The 22122-nt window shown below is 41.5% G+C and overlaps 1 protein-coding gene across 3 annotated transcripts in view; it reads left to right on the top strand.

Moving 5' to 3' along the window:
- The first annotated feature begins 13023 nt into the window (after positions 1-13023).
- SLC1A1 (solute carrier family 1 member 1) overlaps positions 13024-22122 on the top strand; it is a 56406-nt gene continuing 47307 nt past the window's right edge. For all 3 annotated transcript variants that reach the window (XM_076361736.1, XM_076361734.1, XM_076361735.1), the window contains exon 1: positions 13024-13197. In XM_076361736.1, coding sequence (XP_076217851.1) covers positions 13107-13197 — 91 coding nt within the window. In that variant the 5' untranslated portion in view covers positions 13024-13106. The remainder of the gene's footprint in view (positions 13198-22122) is intronic.

The raw sequence follows: 22122 nt of genomic DNA, 5'->3' as shown, positions 1-22122 counted from the left end.
CTCAGAAAACATTTACTGATAAGGCAGTATGCAGACAACCCAGCTAAGGACTTTTCATGATGCCAGCAATATTGCTATTACCCAGAAGTCATCTTCAAACAAAAATTTTGTATTTAATTACACATAAGAGCTTCACAAGAAAAATAGTGACCCTGGCATAATTTTAGATTTCAAATTCGCTACACTGGGCCATCCAAAGCATTTCCTTATTGCACTAGCAGAAAATGTTAAACTTCAAAGAAGAGAAAAGTCATGCTTTACACATAAATGCCATGTCATTTGTCAAGGCCTTTGCCTTTTTATATATAAGTGATGACCTAGCAAAATTGAAGAAGGCTGTGGTTTTTCTAATTAGTTTATAGGGGAATTTTTGCAGCGGTATAATAAGCAAGTCTAGAAAAGATCTCTTCACAACAAGTCTTCTAGCTCTGTTAAGTCTATGCCATGATGATTCCCCTCGTGATCCAGGTGTGATTTCCCCAAGAAAATTAGGACCATTCCAACTTGACCTCACTTGTAATGATATCATCCCTAGGTTATCTTCCCTATTTACAGCTATATGTTATGGCAAGCATTTGTAGAAACTTGCAATTTTCCTCTGGCTCCAGACAGAGTTTATCATGTCCCACCAGAGAAGATCCCATTGCTTATCTTTCTTTGTTGACTTACTCCCACCCAAAATGCTTATCTCACTTTCTACATGTATTGAAGGAATAACATAGTCTGTCTTGTAGCAGAGATGCGGAAAAAAAGGGTTCAATATAATCGATCAAGCTGCCATGGACTAATCTTCCTGTGTCTTGGATGATACATGCAGACTGTGCTCTCCCAAGTCCAGGCTGCCCCTCTGGTTGTTTGATTCACAGGAATGCATTGGTTTGCTTCAACCCCCTCTGTTTTATGTTCAGGCCCTTCTCTTCCAGAATTCAGAAAAACTGCAATAACAAACTTCCAGCATCACAGTCACACCAGAGAAGATCCCATTGCCTATACTAATTGGAAAAACACTTTAAACAATGAATTGCAAACCTCCTTGCCAAAAAATGGCCTCTACTGGATATTTAACATTCTTTTTTTCAAACTGAAAAAAGCCTAAGCAACCAAAAAAAAAAAAAGAAAATTATAACTGTTTACTCCATTCAGTAGATATTTCTTTAAGAGAAGAGTTCTTGCAAATTACCCAGTTAGGATAATTTCACTAGTAATACAGGCATACGGATCTTCAGAACTTAACTGATTCTTTTAGTCCAGCGTATTCAATTTTTCCCTCAGCACATACACTCAGAAATCCCATGTTCTGAGATTTTCTGCCTTGTTCTGTCTAGGTTGAATTCTTTGCTTTTTCTTGCAACTTGTGATCACTTGTAGTGCCACTGGATCTGAAAACTAAGTGACCAACCCACCATTGAAAGTCATTTTACTGAACAAACATCTCCCCATACGTATCAGAATTTCCTCCTCACCTTCCTGTAAAGGTGACATAACAAGCCAGTAGAAAGGATTATCAGCCCCAAATTATCCACATATTCATTCACCACAAAGAAATTGTTAGACGGTTATTTTCAACATACAGCCTCTTCCAAACATACTTATACACGTGATTCACTGGCTTATCCTTGGGATGGTGTCACAGTAGAGCTGATAATAAGGTCTATTTCAAGATCCTACTGTTGACCTTCACATTCACAAAATTTGAGACGAGGCAATTCAGTGCTACAACAGGCTCTATCCCTGACATTAAATTTTCATTTGCAATGCAGAATGTACTTTTATTTTCAAGAAAACAGGTGGTCTCAATCTGAAAATAACAGCATTTAAGGTTAATCAAGATTTCTTTAGACTGATACAACTGGAATACCTCTCAGACACATTAGATGAAAAGGAGTTCCCCAATATCAGCTGACCTTGTGAGGACTATACAACAACATGATCCTGTGATGTGACTCCTGCTTTGACAAAGAACATGTTTTACTCCTTCCTACTGGTTGATTCCATGAGAATATGAGAGACTACTGCCGTGGTCATATCTTTATGTGGTCACCAGATCCAGAGAACCTGGAAAGTGGGAGACACCTCTGTGAAAATTCTGAAGCAAACCTACAATTGAATCTGTTAGCTTGAAAGACAGTATTCTGCTACACACTGGGTCCCAGGTCCTCCTCTATTCTTTAGCAGGTGAAAATAAGACAAAAGTAGGGGGACATGCTGGCACAGAGGTCTCCTTACAAATTGGGCTGGGGCAAGGAGAGGGGGGCAGAGTTCAATGTTCACTGCAGCATACATACACACACACACATATATATGAATTTATACACACATAAAGGAAAATCTGCGAACAGCTTCTTGAATACTTGCTGCTGCTGCCATGGGAAGGGGCTGCTTTCTGCGGGCTTCTGAACTAGCTGCGCTGACCCTGAGCAGCAGTGTGGCGTCACTTTCACGCAGTCCTTTTGCTAGCACAGGACAAAATAAGTTGCCCACTTGTTAAAATACTTCTGTATTTCAGTCAGTTGAAAACCTTACCATGCAAATTTGCTGTTCTGCAGTTAAGTCCTGATGCATGGAGGGACTTTATGTCCTCTTGGATGACAAAGAGTTTCCACTGCTACTTCTCAGAAGCGATTTGCCTCTCTAAAGGCTATTTTCAGAAAGATTTGTTTGTTCTCACAGGACATTTCCATCACAACTGTCAAAATATGCTTAACCTGCCATGGATAAACTTAATTATAAAGCTTGCTAAAAGCACAGGTTGAAGTCCTACTTGCTGATGGTGACTACAAGTTTCTGTCTGGCTGGAAAAGTCAGCTGCTTCAAGCCCAGCAGCATTTCCATGACAACATGGTGTTAAAAAATTCATATTTTAACACTTCAAAAAATAAAAAGGTAATTTCTTAAGTTTTTCTTTCTATTTCCTACTTTGTAGTTTACTGATCTCTAGCTAAAGGATTTCTTAGAAGCTAATTACCAGGTAGACTAAAGCCCTAAGGCAAAGCCTCAAGATTTCTCGTTTGGCTACTGTAACTAATAAACTAGACATACTTACCTCCTGTACAGCACTGTTCCCTTACCAATGTTAGATGGACGTCTGGTGAGAAGCAAGCATCATCATCCTCATTTCACAGGCCTAAGAACTGAAGGACTAGAAGGCATAAACAGGACTGAAATAGTTACAAGGTAGAATAGAAGACACTAAGAATGACAGTAAGTCCCATGTGTCCTATGAACTACTATCAACAATATCCCTCACATGATATACTGAAAGAATGACCATACCACTGTACAAACTGCTTGCATAATTTGCACTAAAATATAGTCTCTTCTATACTAACAGCTGTGTGTAAGATTTACTTACCACACTGACCGAGCATTCACCTGGCTCCTCTGCACTGCACTGCATTCATTTCTCTTCCTTGTTCCTAGTAGGCTTTTTCTGCAGCTAATGCACTGAGACAGATGCTTGGCCATTTAAGGCTTTCCTACAACCATGAAAAATTGGCCTGTGACTTCCAGTGTGGCTGAACCAAAGCTCAATGGCTAAACTTCAAGTCCTAAAATAATATTGCCTTCAAACCATGGGAAATTTTCAAATATCAGCTATTTCCTTACAGCTACAGCTGCTGGTGTTCATTTCATTGCAATTCAGGGAGGGCTGTAATTTGTCAGCCATCCCTTCATCGAAGTTTGTGGAGACACACTAACACATGGTGGTCACCATATTCCTTCTGGGGCAATATATCTTTTGCCGGCTTTTGTCCCCCAGCTCTTGCAGAAATTCTGTCCTTCTCAGAAGTTTCAAAGCATGGAGAAAGGATACACAGAAGGAAAGTTGTAAGGGTCAGGTTTGTCTTCCATCAGCAATCCTTCATAGTTATGGGAGGGTGGATAGAAATGTTCTTATGTTTCTGAAGTCTTTAGAGGAGGGCAGAGGTCTTTTCTTAAGACAGAAAAGCTGATCTGCTGCTGCTTCTTGTCCATCTTCTTTCTACCATGCATGTGTCCCTGCCACTTTCAGAGTCACAGTCATACCCTGGAGCCCTGTGGTATGGAGTGAAAGTGTAATACTTGTGAATATCAGTCATCAGATAATATAGGGTCACAAAAATATTTTAGTGAGGAAAAGTCAAAGGAAAAATCTGCTTCAGATCCCTCCTATATTTTTGCTCCAGTAACAAAAGAAAAGAAAAACGGCCTCTTTGTTTTCCACTCATGTAGCCCTATTACATAGGGAGGCTGGTTTTAATTCCTATGTGACCCTAACTGCCAGGTAACACTTCAAACTTTTGCACTGTTCTTCTAACCCTTCTAGACATACTTTGTTTCCCAGTCTTTCTGAAAAATGTAAACAAGTATGACTCAATGACACAGTTCCAGTGCAACATCTTATATTCCACCTATGCTTATCCTAAATTTTGAAGATCCACAGTAACCCCAGCATCAAGCTGGGTTAGTACTGAGTACGCTGCAGAAGTGAATTGTCAGAACCTAATTACACAATTTTTCCCAAATCTCCTAATTTTCTGTCAGTTGCAATTGGGCCATTACAGGTATATGTTCTCCCAGATGACACAAGTAAATATGTGCATTGAATTGCAACATGATTTTGCTAGTACAAGCTAGAATCCCAGTACTCCTGGATGAATTCAGCATCATTTTTCTTCTGCTGCTGTCCATTTTTTTCTCCAAACCCACCTTCATGTTCTGATTTCCTGACCTCTGCCATTAGTTAGTACTTGTCTATCCCAACAGCGATGCAAGTTGCTATTTTCCTCCGTATTGCAGCCCAAACTGCCTGCCAGAAAATAATGTTATCATCCTTTTCAAAGACAAATAAAACAAAATCATTTCAGGAATTAGGATTTCCTATCCTCCTCTCCAATTTCTTATACTGATAATACTGAATAGGTAAGGTATTTGGGGCATAGAAGCCACTGCAAATGGCCTTTCCCTGATTATTATTTAGAGATTGATGCTATTATTGTTGTTGTTGTTGTTGTTGTTGTTGTTGTTGTTGTTGTTGTTGTTGTTGTTGTTATAATATAGGTTCTGAAAATGTCCCAAGATCCAGTTGTGGAGCAGGTCTCTTAGAAAAAGCAATACTTAAATACAGACTGAAGTGATGTTCCTATCACAAAGACTTTACAGTTTACAAAATAAGACTGTCAAGAATAACTACAATTCCCCAGATGTGTACAGAACAGGACTGCCAACCAAAAGTGTTAAAAAATCATGAGTCATTCCCTAGAAAATGGTGAGGCTTGCTTAAACATCATGAGATTTAAAAAAATTAGAAAACATGAGTTTTGTTGCCTTCAGAGCGTTTACAGTGCATTGCCCTTATATTTTTCAACTTTTTCTTAACACTTTTTTGGGCTAGAATCTTAGTTTACAACTGGATGTTAATATTCTAAGGTGTTCAGGCAATGAAAAAAGCTGAGGCTTAGACACAGCCCGCTAATACTCCAAGTCCTGTGATAAAGCTCCTGGTGACAAATTGGCAATGCAATGATTGTTTAGCTCTGGCTAGAAAGGAAGTCAAGGGCACCAAGCATTTTCAAGTTCTTGAAATAAGCCGAAAGGTCAGATCACGTGCCTGTAATTCATTTTTGAGAGTTGCATAGCCAATAATTCTGAATGCCTTTCTCCACTTCACCCTCCAGATCTTTAGGTATGTAGGTTAACCTATTTCCTTGAACTTGCTCAACGTTCTCCAAATTAGCATTCACCCACTCATCCATTTCAATGTGTTACCAAGAGACTTGAGCTTTAAAATAATTTTGTCATTTGCTATCATTATCTTCTATCAAGAAAGTGTTCTGCTTCATTATGTCTTCATTAAAATAAGTCTCCAAATGGCGTGTGGGTGAACAGAGCCCTCCAATTCCATTTATGCCATTTGTGAAGAGTGGTAAAGAGCAACTGTCTGCAAGAATCAATAATTTTATAATTACATATGTATTAGAGTAGCTACATGTATGATATATCATACATGTATGATATACAGAATGAGTCATTCTGCAAAATTGCTGGAGCAGCAGTAGAATATTATCCTATACTTTGCCCTTTGTTCACTGTCACCATATATTAATGCATATGCACTTTGCACACTATGGAGATAAAACAATGTTACTCCAGCATGGCAAGGCAATATCATCATCTTCATTTGGGGAACAATTTATTATTCTACTAATAAAATAGTATTTGTTTAACATACTTTTACATCTCATTTTTTCAAGATGATAATAGCTGATTGCCAGTACAGTGAGGATCCAGCCTTCTCACATGGTCCTGGAGGTCAGATAGCCAGTGCTACTGTGAAGTAACTCTTGCTCTGAGGTGGAGGTGCCTTGTAGGTATTGGTGTGCCAAAGAGCAATATTAAATACATTTTTTCTTTTGCAACAGCCAATAGCAAGTCACATCTGCAAACAACAATGCCTGATCCATGACCCAAAAATCTTGGAAACATGTATTAGGTCCAGTTCAAATTCCTGTTAGTCATTTGCCTTAAGCAGTGTACATTTCTGACTCAGCAGGTGGCAAGCTATTGCAGAAATAAAAAGGTCAGCCTCCACTCCAGACTGCAGATGTATTTATCTTCTCTGTCTGATCCTATCTTACTCACATCTGGACCTATCCATCAGTTGAGGACAGCACCTTTATGAATTTCTATGAACATTTAAAAATTGGTTACTGAATAAAAGTTTGCCCATGAAGAGAGATCATCCTTCCACACAAACCTCATCCCTGCCATGCTGACATTATCTGCCAGGCATTTTTAAATGCTTTGCAGAAACTCAGAAATTTTTAATCATCATGCAAAATGAATTAATTTATTATTACTACCAGAACACCTTCTCATATGAGGCTAAAGAAGGGTGCTCTGAGAAATATGCGTTGTTCATACTCATCCTTGACATTTTGTGTAACTAGGAAGGAAAACTGTTTGCAGTCATGTTGATCCAGCTCTTTTCATGGACACCTAATTGGATGAATAATTAAGAAAAAGGAAGAACCATTTTTAAAACCGTTACCAAAATATGCATCTGGATTTACACAGTTGCTGGCTCATGATCACCTCATAGCTATGTCATCATACTTTCTAGGCAAATGAGAACTGCTGGACTTCGTAAAACGTATCTGCCCTTGATGACTTTCAGAGCACGGCTTTCCTTCAACCCTCTGTAAAAAGTACATAGCTACCATTTAAATCTCAATTTGTGAAACACATTTTTATGCCACCTTCCCACTCTACTTGCCTACCTTCTTACAACATAAAAGGTCTGCAGCCAGGCAAACGTACAAGCATTGTATGAAATGTTTACACTACTTAAAACAAGAAAGAAAATATTCAAAGCATTTCTCACTGATAGGAATTCCTTTAATTATCACATGGGCACGGTCTCTTCCAGCTTTCATCAAAATCTGTGAGAATGTTCACAGTATTCTTAGTGGGAACAGGAACTCAACTTAGAAAAAAATAGAAGTGATCTAGAACATAGTGTTCCAGATCCAAGGTTTTAAAAGTATAACAGGTGCACCATTAGCAAGGAATTCTAATATGTTTTCATCATTACTCTTTTATGTTAGTTGGACACAGGTGTGCTCTTCTGATCTCACATTGAAAAATAGCTGATAAAACACTAATGTTTAGTTGAGATAGAACAAAACTGGGTTTTGGTAGAAAAAAGATATTCAGCATTAGAGGGCTATAAACTAGCAAATAAAAATCTCATCTTCAGCTGTCATCTTCCTCCCAGCTGTGATCCCATTGACTCCAACAAAGTTAAAAAATCCCATTGACCTGGCACAGGATTTCATTTAATTTAAAAAAAAAAAAAAAGAAAGAAGGAAAAAAGAAAACCCTCCTCTCATTGTTGATATTAGGCCAAACCCAGACCTTACCTACAAGGAATGTATTTTGACCAATACCTCAGCAATTAAAAAAAAACCTCAGTTGAGTAAAATACAAGGAAGAATGACTAATTTGATAAGGTTTAGAGTGTCTTTGGTAAGACAATAGAAAAACCTATGCAAACAGAAGATAAAGCAGCTACTGGCAATCTTACTGGAAGTTATAAACAGATAACAAGGATCTCCCTGTGTATTCAGAACCAGCTACTGGAATAGAAATAGATATGCCTTTAAAATTAAAAGAGTGGGTTGGATTAGTTAAATACACGGATATGGGATCTGGTAGCTTAATTCTAACCTACATTGGATTAAACAAGATCTCCATGTGCAAAGACATTACTGCCATAAAACCAGTATCCCCCCCAAAAATAAAAACCAGCAACCCATCAGCTCTGCCCCTGGGGACAGTCAGAGCATCTGTCAAAGAGGTCTTGTTTATTTATTTTACAGGTCAGCTCAGCACCAGAATTTTTTTTTTTTTGCTTATCCAGCTATATTACATAGTGTATATGGCAGTTAGAATTTGAGGTCAGATGTCAGGAGGCACAGGTTCCAGGCTATAAGGAAAAATCTTGCAATTTTGTGTGCTTAGTTACAGTAAAGTATTCTTACACACATAAGACACAGCTTTGTGCATTTCCTTGAGCCTCATTTGGCTCTTCACTGAACTGCATCCAGAATCACACTTTTCATTTCCGTCTCTAATTCCAGCCTTCGTATTTGGCTAGAAACCTAAAGAGTGGAACCAAAGAAAGGCAACTTTTCTAATAGCCTAATTCTGGAATTCAGAGATAAAAGCATTGTGCTTGATGGCTCATGCTTAGTTAACTCCATAAAGATTTTACTCTTCAACTTACTGTATTCCAAAGACAAAAGAATTTCAGTTACTTTAATGATAAAAGAAGCCAGTGCAGCAACATGGTCCAATGCCAAAGGGTGACAACTGAAAATGTTCACAGTACTTAGAAATACTATCCTTTTTATTGGATTATTTTCTCGGTAAGATGAGATATATTAGACAGGAATAGATTACTCTGTGTTTTGAAATTTTGTATGTGCTCCCTGGCTTTATGGTATTAAAAACAGTTGCAAACTTCCCATCTGGTGGACTGGCTTCAAATGAAAAAAGCTAACTCAATTATTCTAATTGCATTCTAGGTAGATTATTAGCACCTGGTTTTTGAAATCTTTTTAATACTGTTGTTTTATCAAAGCATTTAAAAAAATGCAATACCTGCAATTTCAGCATTTCCCTGTGATGCGATTTCTTATCTGTGGTCACCATAAACTATGAGGAAAAGGCACTTCCTTAGTTTTCTATGGATCAAATCAACTGTCACCAAAACTTATACAAATGATAATAGGCTGACCTGGGTAGACAACGTTGAAGGACTAAATAAGTAAAACTCAATTGCTTTTTCCTCTCTTAACTACAATCTGTGAAGATATTTTTTAAGGAGTATGACGAGGCAAGCTTCCACTTGCTACGCTGTGCACTGCACTGTGCTGTATATGTTCCTGTAGGACCTCTCTGCCTCTCTCAGCACTGAAACACTCAAATATCTCAAAAAGTTGAAAATATTTGTAGCCTGTGAAAGTACTTGCTATGTTCCCAAGTAATTCACTTAAAATGTTAAGACAGTTCTACAGATTGGAAATGAATGTTGAGACACAGGGCTACATACATATCAGGTCACCATGTGGTAATAACTTGTCAATATAATAGTGATTTATGTACTTATGTATGATCCTAGGTCTACAACAAAGTAACTTGGATTAGCTTAGCATTCAAGAAAAAAATCATACATGTAAGTGCATGTCACTTTTTCCCAGGCAAATGTTCAGATTTGCAATACTGATTCCTCTGTATGTTTCATTAACATTAAAAAAATTTTAAACACAAAAATTAATACCATATTGTCACGCATACAATCTTACCTATGATCTACTCTGAGAACTTTGTAACAGCAATATAACTAAAGAATGTATTCCTATCATCTGTACACATTAAGTGTATTGACATTTTTTCACACATGCATCCTATTCATTCATAGTTATTCCAGGATGTCTCGAAATCACACAAAGCTAAAAATGGTTTAAATAGAATTTAGAATTTTGTTTGCTCGGCAGCTGTGCTTGGTAGCTGTACAGGCAGCTAGTCTTCCAAAGTATTAGTTCTTTTGGTCTTTTTCCATAGCTGAGTTCATTTTTAAAATAACTTCAACATTTCAGGAATGATCCATGGGCTTGGGCTACCTTTAATTCTTTTCCATTTTATTGGGACACTTTTATTACAGTTTTTTCTTTTATAGCTCCCCATACAGAAACTGCCAGCTTGACTCTACATCCAGGATCAAAGCCAATGTCTGTCATTCTATAATAGGAAGATCAAATTAAAAACAGCTTGCTCATCAGGATGTTTAAAACACCTCTATTTCACCTGCCTAAGTCTTTTTTAAAATGCTTCTTTAAGTTTCTATGTATGCCATAAGTTATCAACTTCTTTTTTTCAAGGTCATGTCCATGGAATTACATTTGATGATGTGAAAAAAAGAAAGACAAATTATTAAGAAAAAAGCGTAGAATTTTGGCATGCTTTTTTTCTTAAATAATTTTAGGGACAAAACACTAGCAGAAAAGAACAGAAACATTGTACTTTGACAGGAAACAAAAAGTATGTTGAGGTCTTCAATACAATTCAATACATATTGTTCTACTGTTGCAGAACATGGAAATAAGATATGTCTCTAGCCTTCACAAGTTATACAGCATAATTATATTACGTTTTTTCTAAGGTTGCACAACTCCTCTAAGATACTGCAAGCTCCCGGAAGGCATATATCAGCTACAATCACGTTGCTTTATACCAGTAGGAGGGCATTTTTTTGTGCTAAGAGTGCTGCAGACAATTCTAGCTCTTCCAAAAAGGTACCATGAAATCCTTAATGTGAAAAAAGGATATTAAAGCATTAAGAGAAACGCACAAACCATGGAAACTCCATGGAGGAAGAAGTAAACTCTAACTTAATTTTAGCTAGTTTTCAGTTTTCTGAAGTTGTCTGGCAACTGATTTTGTTGCTACTGTCCAGAGAGGCACCACCTCCCTGCCTCCTGGGACAAATCAGACCTTTTACTTACTGCGAGCAACAACTGAGATTCCCGGTATATGTGGGAGGAAATAAAAAATAAAAAATTATACTCTGTGGCAGTAAGAACCAAAGCCAGACCTCCTCTGCACAGGGTAAGCCCACCCTGAAACCTCATGTGCCTTTTTCTTCCTATACCTCTTCAATGCCACTCATACTTTGCCACGTTTCTGTACCAAAGTCTGGACACAGTAATGGTGTTTCTTACTGTTTCTTTGCATTAGTTATTTTTGTTTTGCTTTTTCTGTGGCTTTGTCATGGTAGTATGCCAGCTTTCCTTTAAGTGGCCTAGAACCTTTTATGATTTAATTAAACTAATATGATACTTACTCATCTGCTACCACTAGGTTTCCTTTTATTTTTTTTTTAATTTAATTAAATTAAATTTCCTGATGGTGACAGATGCAGACAAATTACTCCAGTTGCTCAACACATTTGAAAAATAAGGCCACTTTTTTAGGAGTCTCTATATAAATTTATGCAGCTGGTTCCAGGTTTTAACACTTGGGATAGATGATGGCTCTTGCTTCTCATCCATGTGGATTTCAGTGCTCTTCCCCGTCTCAGCAAGGTACATACTTGTCTCTTTCCCCAAGCTGTCACCAAGAACAGCCAGATCCATGTGAAGAGGAAATGTGACAAGGTTTCAATTGCAGTTTTTGCTGATCTACCCAGGCCTTAGTTACCCAGTCATCACAGACAGAAATCATGCAAACTTCACTAGCGTACGCTTCAAAATGGATGGTGTTAAGTGTAATTAAATAAGATAAATTAAACTTTCATTCTGCGCTCTCCTTCATGTCATTCAGCAAGACAACAGCGGTCTTTTTTTTTTGCTTACATTTACCAATTGATCTCCAAGTTTGAAAATCATAATCAACAAGTTTATAAACAGATGTTGAAAACCCTACCATAATCCCACAGGGAACTGGGTCCCAATATTATGAACACCTTAATCATGCTTATGGGTGGGGAGGGGGAAGGAGACCGTTGTCAAGGAGTTGCATGGAGAAATAAATGTTTCTTCACAATTTTGGTAGTAAAACACCAGGATAAAATCCCAGTGGGAAATCCTACAAGCCATTTCTCTACTCTCTACCCCCAATTTTCCCACCAGGAGTACAGGGCAGAATATTTCCCTTCAATATTTAACCAGAGATTATCCCCAGTGCAACCACTGGTGGCTTTCCAGCAGCCACCAACACCCAGGACCAACTGGAGGTGAGGGCCCGGAGGTGAGGGCCTCCTACACCACCTTGCACAGCATGGAGGTTGCCTGGCAGGCAGTGTGGTGACACAGGCCTTGCCATGGGACAACGTCCCCTCTGGCATGGGGGTTCTCTGGCATCGCGGGGGCTGGCTCACATGTCTCTGGCACAAAACCCAGCAGCCCGGCCCGGCCTGGGGCATAAAGGGCACAGGAGCAGGGAAGCCATCTGGGGCAGCGGGGTTTGGGCATGGCACCCCACCAGCCATGGCCGCAGGTTGTCAGCCTTTGGCAGGGCCCACCAGCCACCTTTGCTCCTTCCTCCCCTTGCCCTGCTCTGCAGCCCGGGGCTGGTGGGGTCAGAGGGGTGAAGCGCTTCGGGCAGCGGCCCCGCGGGGAAGGCGAAGGGGGGTGGGGGGGCTGCCCCCTCCCCTTCCTGGCCCGCGCCCCAGGAGGACGCTGTGCCCCATGCACAGCCCCGGCGGGCACGTGGGAACGGCCGGTAAGGAGAGGTGACCGGCAGCCGGGCCTCACCCCGCTGGCCAGCTGGGCGGGGAGGGAGGCAGCGGGGCTGGGAGGCAGGGAGGCGGAGGCCGTGCAGTCGGGTGGGTAGAGAGGCAGGCGGGCGGGCGGGCGGGCATGCTGAGGGGCGGGCGGAGGGCCGGGCTCTCCCGTTGCCAGGTGAGGTGCAACGTCTCCGCCTCCCCTCTGTAAGCGCGCAGCAGCGCGGAGCGCACGCAGGCCGGCAGGCGGCACGGCTCGGATCGGCGCTGCTCGGCTTGGCTCGGCGCGGCGTGGAGCGCCCCACGCCCGTCACCCCCCCTGCCGCCGCCGCCCCCCGCTATGGCGAAGGCGGGCAGGAAGGGATGCAGCTGTCCGGGCTTCCTGAGGAAGAACTGGCTCCTGCTCAGCACGGTGGCCGCCGTGCTGATGGGTGAGTGGGGGGGAAGGCGGGCGGCAGGGAGGGAGTGCGGCGCCGCCGCCCCTCGCCAGGCCTTGCCCGGCACGTTACGGCCCTGCCCGTCGCAAGGCCGGCGCGGCGCCAGACCGGGGCCGGCGGCGGAGCGCCAGGCAACGCCAGCGAGGGGCGCTGCGCGGCCGCGGGACCGGGCCGGGAGGTGTGGAGCGATCCGCGGGCCCTCCCCACGCCCCGATCCCGCCCGCCGCCGCTGCCGTGGAAGGCTAACGGTTCTAACGGCGGGCGAGGGGGGCCGGCTGCCCTCCTCCGACGGCGCGCAGGCCGGCTGAGGTTCTCCGAGGCCGGGGCGTCGCGTAGCCGTGGCCGCGGGGAACAGGTCCGCAGTGGCACGGTGCCGTGGCAGCCGGTCTAAAACGAGGTTTCGCGTGGGTAAACGCAGCGCCCCCCGCCCCCGAGCGATCAGGTCGGCAGCGGGGTGCCGAGACGCGGGGTGCCCGGGGCCGTCTGGGCCGGGCCTCCCCCCCGCGTGCGTCCCTCCAGCCTGTGTGACAAAGGTCTGGTAATTAGTAGGGTGAAACTGCTATGAAAAACCTGCAAGTGCACCGGATGACTGTGAGCCCTTCGTGCCTGGGTGCCGCAGGTGTCCCCGGCCGACAGATGTCAGGCAGTGCCCCGGGCCGCGTTTGCACGCCTTGGGGGGACCGCAGCATGCTCAGCTGGGACAGACCATGGGGGAACAAGCCAGACTCACGGCGCCTTTGGTTAGTCTGCAGGTTGGAGCCCTGCTGACATGGAGGCTGCTGGGCAGGAGAGTGTTGGTAGTGGCTTTGGGGTGCTTTTGATGGCCTAAGCAAGCAATGCAACTGGCAAAGTTTGGCAATACCACCCAGCTTTCAGTGGGGTTTTCAGGGGTGTCATGGTAAAGATAGGAGGATTTCTTCTCTGCTTGCTAACAAGTTTCTGAAGGAGAAATGAGTCGAACGCCATCTTATTAAGAGTAAGTGGGCAAAAGGGCCAAGGGAAGCTGTCAAATGACTTGGGCGAAGAGACTTTTCCATAGGATGTTATTTTGGTCGTAGTCACACACTCTTTTCATTTTCTCCTGGTGATTACTTTGATGCTAAGCAAGCAGAGCTTCCTTCACATTATTGCTTCTGTAGAGAAGTGCTGTTTTAAGTACTTCATTAACAACACTTACTGTTTGATGGGTCTCTTTCAGATGACTTTTCTGCTGATTTGAATTTTGGCTGGAACATATCTATTTCTGTGCGTGTTTGTCCAGGAGAGAATTATTCTTTTGGAATTCCACCCAGCTATTTATAAGCTGTGATAAGAGGTGTACTTATGTATACATGTGTGTTTTCCACATGTGTGTTTTCCACACATGCGTGTGTTTTCCATGCATTCAGTATTTGAAAGATCTCAGTTCTTTTTCACCTCTTCAGTAAGTGGAAGGATTTTTGTGAGTTCTGTGTACCAAGTGCTTAGGGCTTGCTTTGAAAATCTGGCTGTAACAACTGGAGGAGTGAGTATATGTGTCTGTGTTTGCATGTGTACAATTGCTTTTTCATGTACTCCTGTCAGGTACACTTCTATGAGTTGACATACTTACTTCCCAATTACACAAGTGGTTAAGAAATATTCCCCTCTCATTATCTTCAATGAATGTAGGTAGAACTGAAGTGTGTGATGTGATCCTACAAGCTGATCATTCCGAAATGAGATTTCCCTGAGAGCCACAGAGCCTGGCAATGTGGGAACTGTGGGTACCATTTGACCCTAATCCCCCTAATACCCAATGGGAACTCACAGTGAGAGAGTGACAGGCACCCAAATACCTCCTGTGTCTTTGGACTTCTCTACCTGCTACACTGTAAGTAACAGTCCAGAACTCGGGGGTGCACGCTCTATAATATGGCAAAGAGAGTCTTCATAAAAATTCCTTGAGCTTTGGACCAAATTGTATTTTGCAAGTAGCTATGCATCTGGTGCATTTTCAGTATTTCTTGGAGGTGAAATAAGTTACAAAAGGAGAACAGTGAAACTCTTGTAAGGATGGCTCAGTTGAATTGTACGTTATCTTTTTATTACAGCTTGAGGAATGTTTGTAATACACCTGGAGTCCACAAACACTTCATAATTAAATTTACATATTTATTCTTTTTTGATATACTCTGGGAAATTGCTCTGAGGTTTATTAATCTACTTAGTTTGGAGGAACAACTTAGCATTCATGAACAGAAGAGTATCACCATTTTGAAAGCAGAAAATATGTTTAGGCTTTTCAGAAAAGTATGCATAAGTGAGGAGTGGAAATACCAAATGCAACAAGCTGTGGAAATGTGCTGTGAAAGCTGTCCAGCTGTGCTGCAAAGTGCCTGATATTCCAGCACTATCATATGGAATCATGATTTTTGCTCATCATTATCAGAGACGTGTTCAGCATCCTGGTGAGATATGCTTATCTTTGCTAGTATCCTTACTAGGCTGAAAAGTTTTCCTGATTACTTGTTGTGCCCATCTCTGACAAGAGAAGGCAGACAGAAACCCCTCAGAATTCCAAACACTTCTTCCTTCAAGAGTAATTGTTTTGTGTGTTATATTTGAAGCATTCAATCATTTGCCTGTCATTTATATTTTCAAAAACACTGGAATTTCTTTTATAGCAGTTGGGGGGGGGGGATTATTTAAAATCTGTACACAAAATATCTTAAGAATGTCACATATTTTTGGTGAAAACACCTGTATGTATTACTCAAGGAAAACAAAACTTGAGACTCAAGAGGTTATTTTTCCTACCTTAGTAGAGATTCTGTTTCAGACCACCAACTGATGTGGGGAGACCTATGAACGCAGATTTGGAGTCTGAAATTGACTGAATTTCAGATTCAGCGCTAATTCTGAGGCTTGCGGTTTGTATAATTTCGGTGATAGATTTGCCTGAATACTGCAGGGCCTGAGAAGTGAGTTCATTGTTCATTAGTTCTTAGTGCATACTTAGGGCATGCAGTGGGTCATCTGTGCTGACCAGTGACTCAGAGGTGAGTTTTGGGCTCATCTGCGCCTCCCCGGTCTCACTGCCCTTCTCCAGGAGGCAGAGAGGCAGGAGAGCAGCAGCCTCATGCAGCTAACTGTGAAAGGAGGAATATCTTGCATCTTTTTGCTCCGCTGGCCTTACTGAGCCCAAAGCAGCTGAGCTAACAAAAGCAGTTTAAAAGTCAGCTTACTTCAAGTGCTTCTTCAGCCTTTAATAAAGAAAGTTATATTGCTTCCAGTTTGTACAATCAGGTCAAAAGAAACCAGAAGTATCCCTGAAATTTACTCACCCTGAAACAGGTTTCCAAAGGACAATTGCAAAGGCAGAGTTTAAGTCACACTTCACAGCATTCTCATAGAACATCTATTTTTTATCATCACTTTGTCTCTAAGAGGTCACTGCTGCAACGCAACCAAACCAGTCATGAAGGTAAAAGGCTGATGATGTGTAAACACTTACTCATTCATTAGTCTGTGGGTCATAGCCTAATAGCTTGTAGTCCTGGGCAATTCTTCAGCAGAACAGCTCTTTTCTTACAACGGCAATAAAAGTGTAAGTGATTTGAGTACATATGGTCTCAGGCATTGAGTTGCAGTAGCAGACTGTACTAGAGCAGAGATCTTTTTACATACTCGGAGAGTATACGCAAATAGGTTGCAATTTTTTTGAATACTTATATTTTTCAAATCTATTAGACCAATATCTTTTTGTAATAGTTCTCTGGTTGGGGAACATGATTCTGAGGGATTCAGTTTGCATAAATTCGCAGGCTACAAGTACTTTTATTTGTCGCTTAATGGGATGTCTGTCTGTCACTTCCTAAACAAATTCAGAACTTCAGATACCTGTGAGCTGGCCTGTGACACTGAAGTTTTTTTTTCAACAGCACGTGTGGGGGACACTGAAATTGTTCAGATATTCATGAGGAAGATATGAGAAATGCAATATCTAGGTTGATATAGCCACCAACCACAATAGACTGTGAATGGCAGGTATCCTTCCTTCAGCCAGCCTAGATCATGTTTATCAAAGGTGTGCAAGTGCTGTTTCTGTGTGAGGCAGGGATGAACGTTTTTGTACTCTGCCATTAACTTCCTCCTTCGTTCTCCTCTTCACGTGACTCTCGGCGCTCATGCGGTACGCCTCAGATCTTAAGAGAAGCGGGGCTTTCGTGTCGTCGCCATGCGGGCGGGGAGCGGCGGCGCGGGGCGGGGAGGAGCGGGGGGGGGCGGCGCGGGGGGGGCGGCGGGAGCTGTCCGAGGTGGCTGCGGGGAGAGCCCGGGGACGGGGCGGCCGGAGGACGGGCGAAATGCGGAGCTGCGGGAATCGGGAAGCTGTGGTGGGAGGCAGTGCTGGAGTGACTGAGAGAGGGAGGGGGTGGGTGAACACCTCCAGCATGCCTGAATACCTGATTTTTGCACCTCTGAAGTGAAGGGAAGTTTACCCAGTCTCTGCAGGATCAGACACCTTGCTTGTGCCATTCCCTTGTTGGAAGATTGAGGCTAGCATCAGACCTCCTTTTCTCCCTGCATTTGAGAGCGAGATTAAAATACACATAGTTCCTATCTGTAACACCAGCATTGCAGAAACTTTGAGTGGTGCAGCTATAGCTATTTGCCAGGAATTGATGAGTGCAGCAGCCACTGGAGCTTCTGTTTTGTGCTTTATGATATCACCCCAGCAGTCTGTATGCCAAAAATTTATTCTTTTTAATTTTAATGAAAATTATTATTTTACATTATAGTATTAAGTAGTAATATCTCCCTATGAGAATATTTTTTGTCCACAGGTCTGTGTTTAAAAAAAAAAATTGTCAGGTGCATTCACACCTGATAACTGTAGCTAGAAAGGCTAGGCTCCCTCTGTAATCAGATACAAGGGGATTTAACAGCTGCTTTTAAAAGCACTAGTTCCTTTAAAATTCATCCGTGTCAGAGCAGTGTCAGCACGTGCTAGCATTACTGGAAGCCCACCAGTGCATTCTTACAAGAATGAATGTCTCGCAGGGCGAAGACAACAGGACAATTAGTATCATGTCACTCTATTGACAGCCTCTCACCACGCGGAAGGCCACCCTGAATCCAGCGAGCTCACCATACTCCTGAGGGTGGGGAGTTTCTTTTGCAAATGTAGCCTGCAGCCTCTAAACCCTGTAAACCTATAACGTCTGTCTTTCAGTTAATCCCAGTAAGTTGTTTCTGTCTCTGACAAGTGTAATTTAAAAATAAAAAGCCCCTTCTGGATATGGAGTAAGGCTTCACTGTTTTTTCATTTCCACCTCCTCATACCTTTACCAAAAAGTGGTGTATTAGCTTAGTTTAGGCTGTCTTCTGTACCATTTCTCTTTGCTTGCACAATACAGTGTGAAGGTTACAAACAATGAAGCAGATTAATTGCCTCTTGAAATACACTAGCAAAACCAGAGCTCTTTTCTTCACAGCAGGAAAAAAATTAAACAGAATGTAGTAAAGCAAAGGAATTATTACCCTGTCAGTTTCTGACAAGTATAGCTGTAAAGCAAACATCTGATTCCTTTCTTGAATTCTGAAGCATAACATTTTATCAATTTGGAATTTATAACAAGCAAAGACCAGACATCCTGAATCAATTGGTAGCATGGAAATTTAACAGAAGACTCTGGTTTCTTCCTGATGTGATTTAGAGCAGTGTAGATGATACTTGTGACTTTTTATGCCTCTTTAGACAGTTGTGATGCTTATCTGTCTGTTCTTCTCTGTCACACTGCATACAACTCGACACAGGATGGGGTCTGTTCAGAAATGTGTGAAACCCAGCAATTCTGAAAGAATGTCTGAATTTAATTTTAAAGAGAGAAAGTAAAATGCAGAATGGCCAACAGTTCCATCTGAGAGTTTCACATACTACTGAGGATCAGAAATACTCTGAGCCAGAAACTCAGCCAACAAAAGAAAGCAAAGATAACTGAAGTTAAGCATGGTGCCTCTTTTGCTCTTGAGCTGTTTTGAAGCAAAGAAAACCTAACTTATTTGTTCTTCTGGCATGTAAAGTGTTTTCCTATTCTCCATGTATTTTGTGTCTTCTTTTAACATAAAGCCTGTTTTTTATGTGAATGAAGCGAAACTATCACCAGAGCTGAACTTTTAAATAAAGGGAACTTTGGAAGGAGTGAGCCTGAGGTCAATTTACACTCTACAAAGCCCCAAAGCTACCAAAGTCAATGAAATACTTCTTTCTGAAACAGTAACACCAATACTAATACCAGCAAAATATTTACTGCTTCCAATTTCCCAATATTAATTAAGGGAAGATACTACAATGTAATAACAAAAATGTTTTTTGTTTTCTGTTTACATCTTAACAAAGCATAAAGACACTTTCTTCTTATATACCCCAGCAAATAGATAATGTTCAGATTGAGACTACTCACAAACAACACTTGCACTGTTTGCAAATCTCCTTTTTTTTTTTTTCCAGAAGCCTCATAGGAAGCATTTGTGGAAGCATTCTTTCTTATGGCCCTACAACAGTATCTCATGGTGTGAGATCACGTCTGTATCATATATTATGCTGAAGGTCAGGGCTATATTGGACTTGGTGTTTATTTTTCTGTCTAGCATTGTTCCACGTATTGCACATTCCGTGAGAACCCGATAGCATGCCAGAAGATTAAATGTGACGTGATAACAATTTCTCTGGATTGTATATAATCTAAATATTTACACAATATATTGCAAAACAGCCATTTCTTGGTCCTTTCATGCTTTTGGAACCACAAACAACCTGGCCTTGCTTAATCTGAACTGATTTTCTAGGTCATCTCTCTGATTTCTCAATGCTTTGATGTCTTCATTAGTTTCAGAATAATGATGTTTCTGCATATCACTATCTGTCTCTTTAGTTTCCACTGAATTGCCTTTCCGGCTGCTTATCTCAATTTATTACAGTCAGAATCATTCCACTGCCCTTCTAGCAAGGGGATAGCTAGAACAGTATGTGCTATTTACTGTCCTTTCCTCTCATCACAGTTTAAAACAGAAGCTGTAACAAGGGTCAGAATCTGGCAGATATTCCCAATTACTAGACTTTCACCTTTCTTATACCATTGCCAACCATTTAGTTTCTTGAGTGTTTCAGGGGTCATAAATGAAGATGTATTTTTCCTGATGTGCTCTATTGAGCTAATATCTGTTGGGCTATACAGGATGTACAAAGGTGCTCATACAGCTTTGGGATAGCAAGCAAATGTTGTGGAAAGAGAACAGAAGATCAGTGGGCTTTTACAAGAAAGGGTGAGAAGCTCTAGTTTTGGGGGTTTCATTGGAATGGTGCCATTGGTGTTGTAATATGTTAGGCCATGTAAGCAGAATGTTAGACACTAGGAACACCAGAACTGGGGGCATGACAGTATCTGAAATGAGTGACAAAAGGGATCCAAATTAAAGCACTGTTTTGTAAAATCGAGTGGATTTGGAGACATGGAGGAAGCAACAAGACCTGTACATGTCTTCATGACTGCAGAGGAGAGAGGTCATAGTTGAAGAAGGCACTCAAGTTACAGATGGATGGGGTGACGGAGAATGGTAGTGGTTTTAGAAGTGACAGCCGAAAGGGGTCATGGGGAAGGTCTGCAAAAGAAGAAGGGCAAGTTACCGTTGTCACATTACATTTCAATTTTACTGCAAAACACAGGAATGTGAGATAGAAAGATACCTCCTGGGTTATCACATCTAGTCTACTGCTGCTTCCGGTTACACCATTTTATATAAACTTCTGTAAGATATCATGCTCCACCTTAAAGCTGGATAGGCTTATTGGTGCTGCATGTCCTCCTAAGAAGCTACTATTGATCAGTCTGATTGTTGAAAGCCTTACAATTTCCAGTCTAAATGTATTCAGGTTCAATATACATCCATTTGTTAAAACATTGCTCCTTCTCTGCTATTCAACCATTTTCTGTATTTCTAGCTCACTCATCTCTGTTGTTGGACAAACTAAGCTCTTTAATCTCCTTTCAGAAGGTAGGCTACTCATTCTTTTCATCATTCTACAGTCATTCTTTGCTGTAGAATTCCAGTTTGAGTTCACTTTTCATGAAGCCTTGATGAGTTTCACACAGTATTCCCCAACAGAACAGGTGCTTTCACCAGGACACATCCAAATTCATGAGGAAATGCAGGTTGTATAACTGCTGGGAAAGAACTCAGATTTTCCCCAAATTACTTAATTTATGACATAATCTTTATAATACGGTGTTTATTATGTTAAGGTTGTAAGTACTGTACTTAATTTCACAAATCTAATGAGTCACCAAGTTTGTTGAAAAGCTGCGAAAGAGGCAAATTGTATCTCTGCTACAACTTAATTTATCTTAACAGAATTAAAGTACTAACCGAGGAATGAATTCTTCACAACACCTCTCTGTATTTTTTCTGTATGTTAATGGACTGTTCCTATAGATAGGTTCTGTACAGCAGGTCTCGCTAGTGTACTGAGATACATATACAGATGAAGCATGATCATAAAGTTTTTTTTCTTTCCTTCAACTGTATTCTTTTATCTTGGCTTTCTCAGATAGAAGTTACATCAGCATACTGAAAATATTTGGAAGATATGTACACATGAATTTCATCTAGAGCATATTTAGATAAATGAGAGGAAACTAAGAGTCCAATAGGAGAGACTGTTAAATTATCAAACTGCTTAGCCATCTGCACATTGCTGTTCTGGGGCAACACTGGTTCAGCATTCAGCAGAACTGTTGTCACTCATAGTCACAGGAGAATGGCCATTATTTCCCTTTTCCTGGCTGAATGAAATAACCGCCCTTGGTTTGACTAAGGGTTGGGTGGGTCCTGTGCAGGGCTGCATCGCAGAGAGGCCGCTCTGTGTTATCAGTGACTGCTACAGGCTGCTCTGTGTTA

This window comes from Aptenodytes patagonicus, chromosome Z (genome assembly GCF_965638725.1).
Source record: "Aptenodytes patagonicus chromosome Z, bAptPat1.pri.cur, whole genome shotgun sequence".
Taxonomy (NCBI): domain Eukaryota; kingdom Metazoa; phylum Chordata; class Aves; order Sphenisciformes; family Spheniscidae; genus Aptenodytes; species Aptenodytes patagonicus.
The sequence above is the reverse complement of the archived record's forward strand: the minus strand, read 5'-3'. Positions and strand labels throughout refer to the sequence as shown.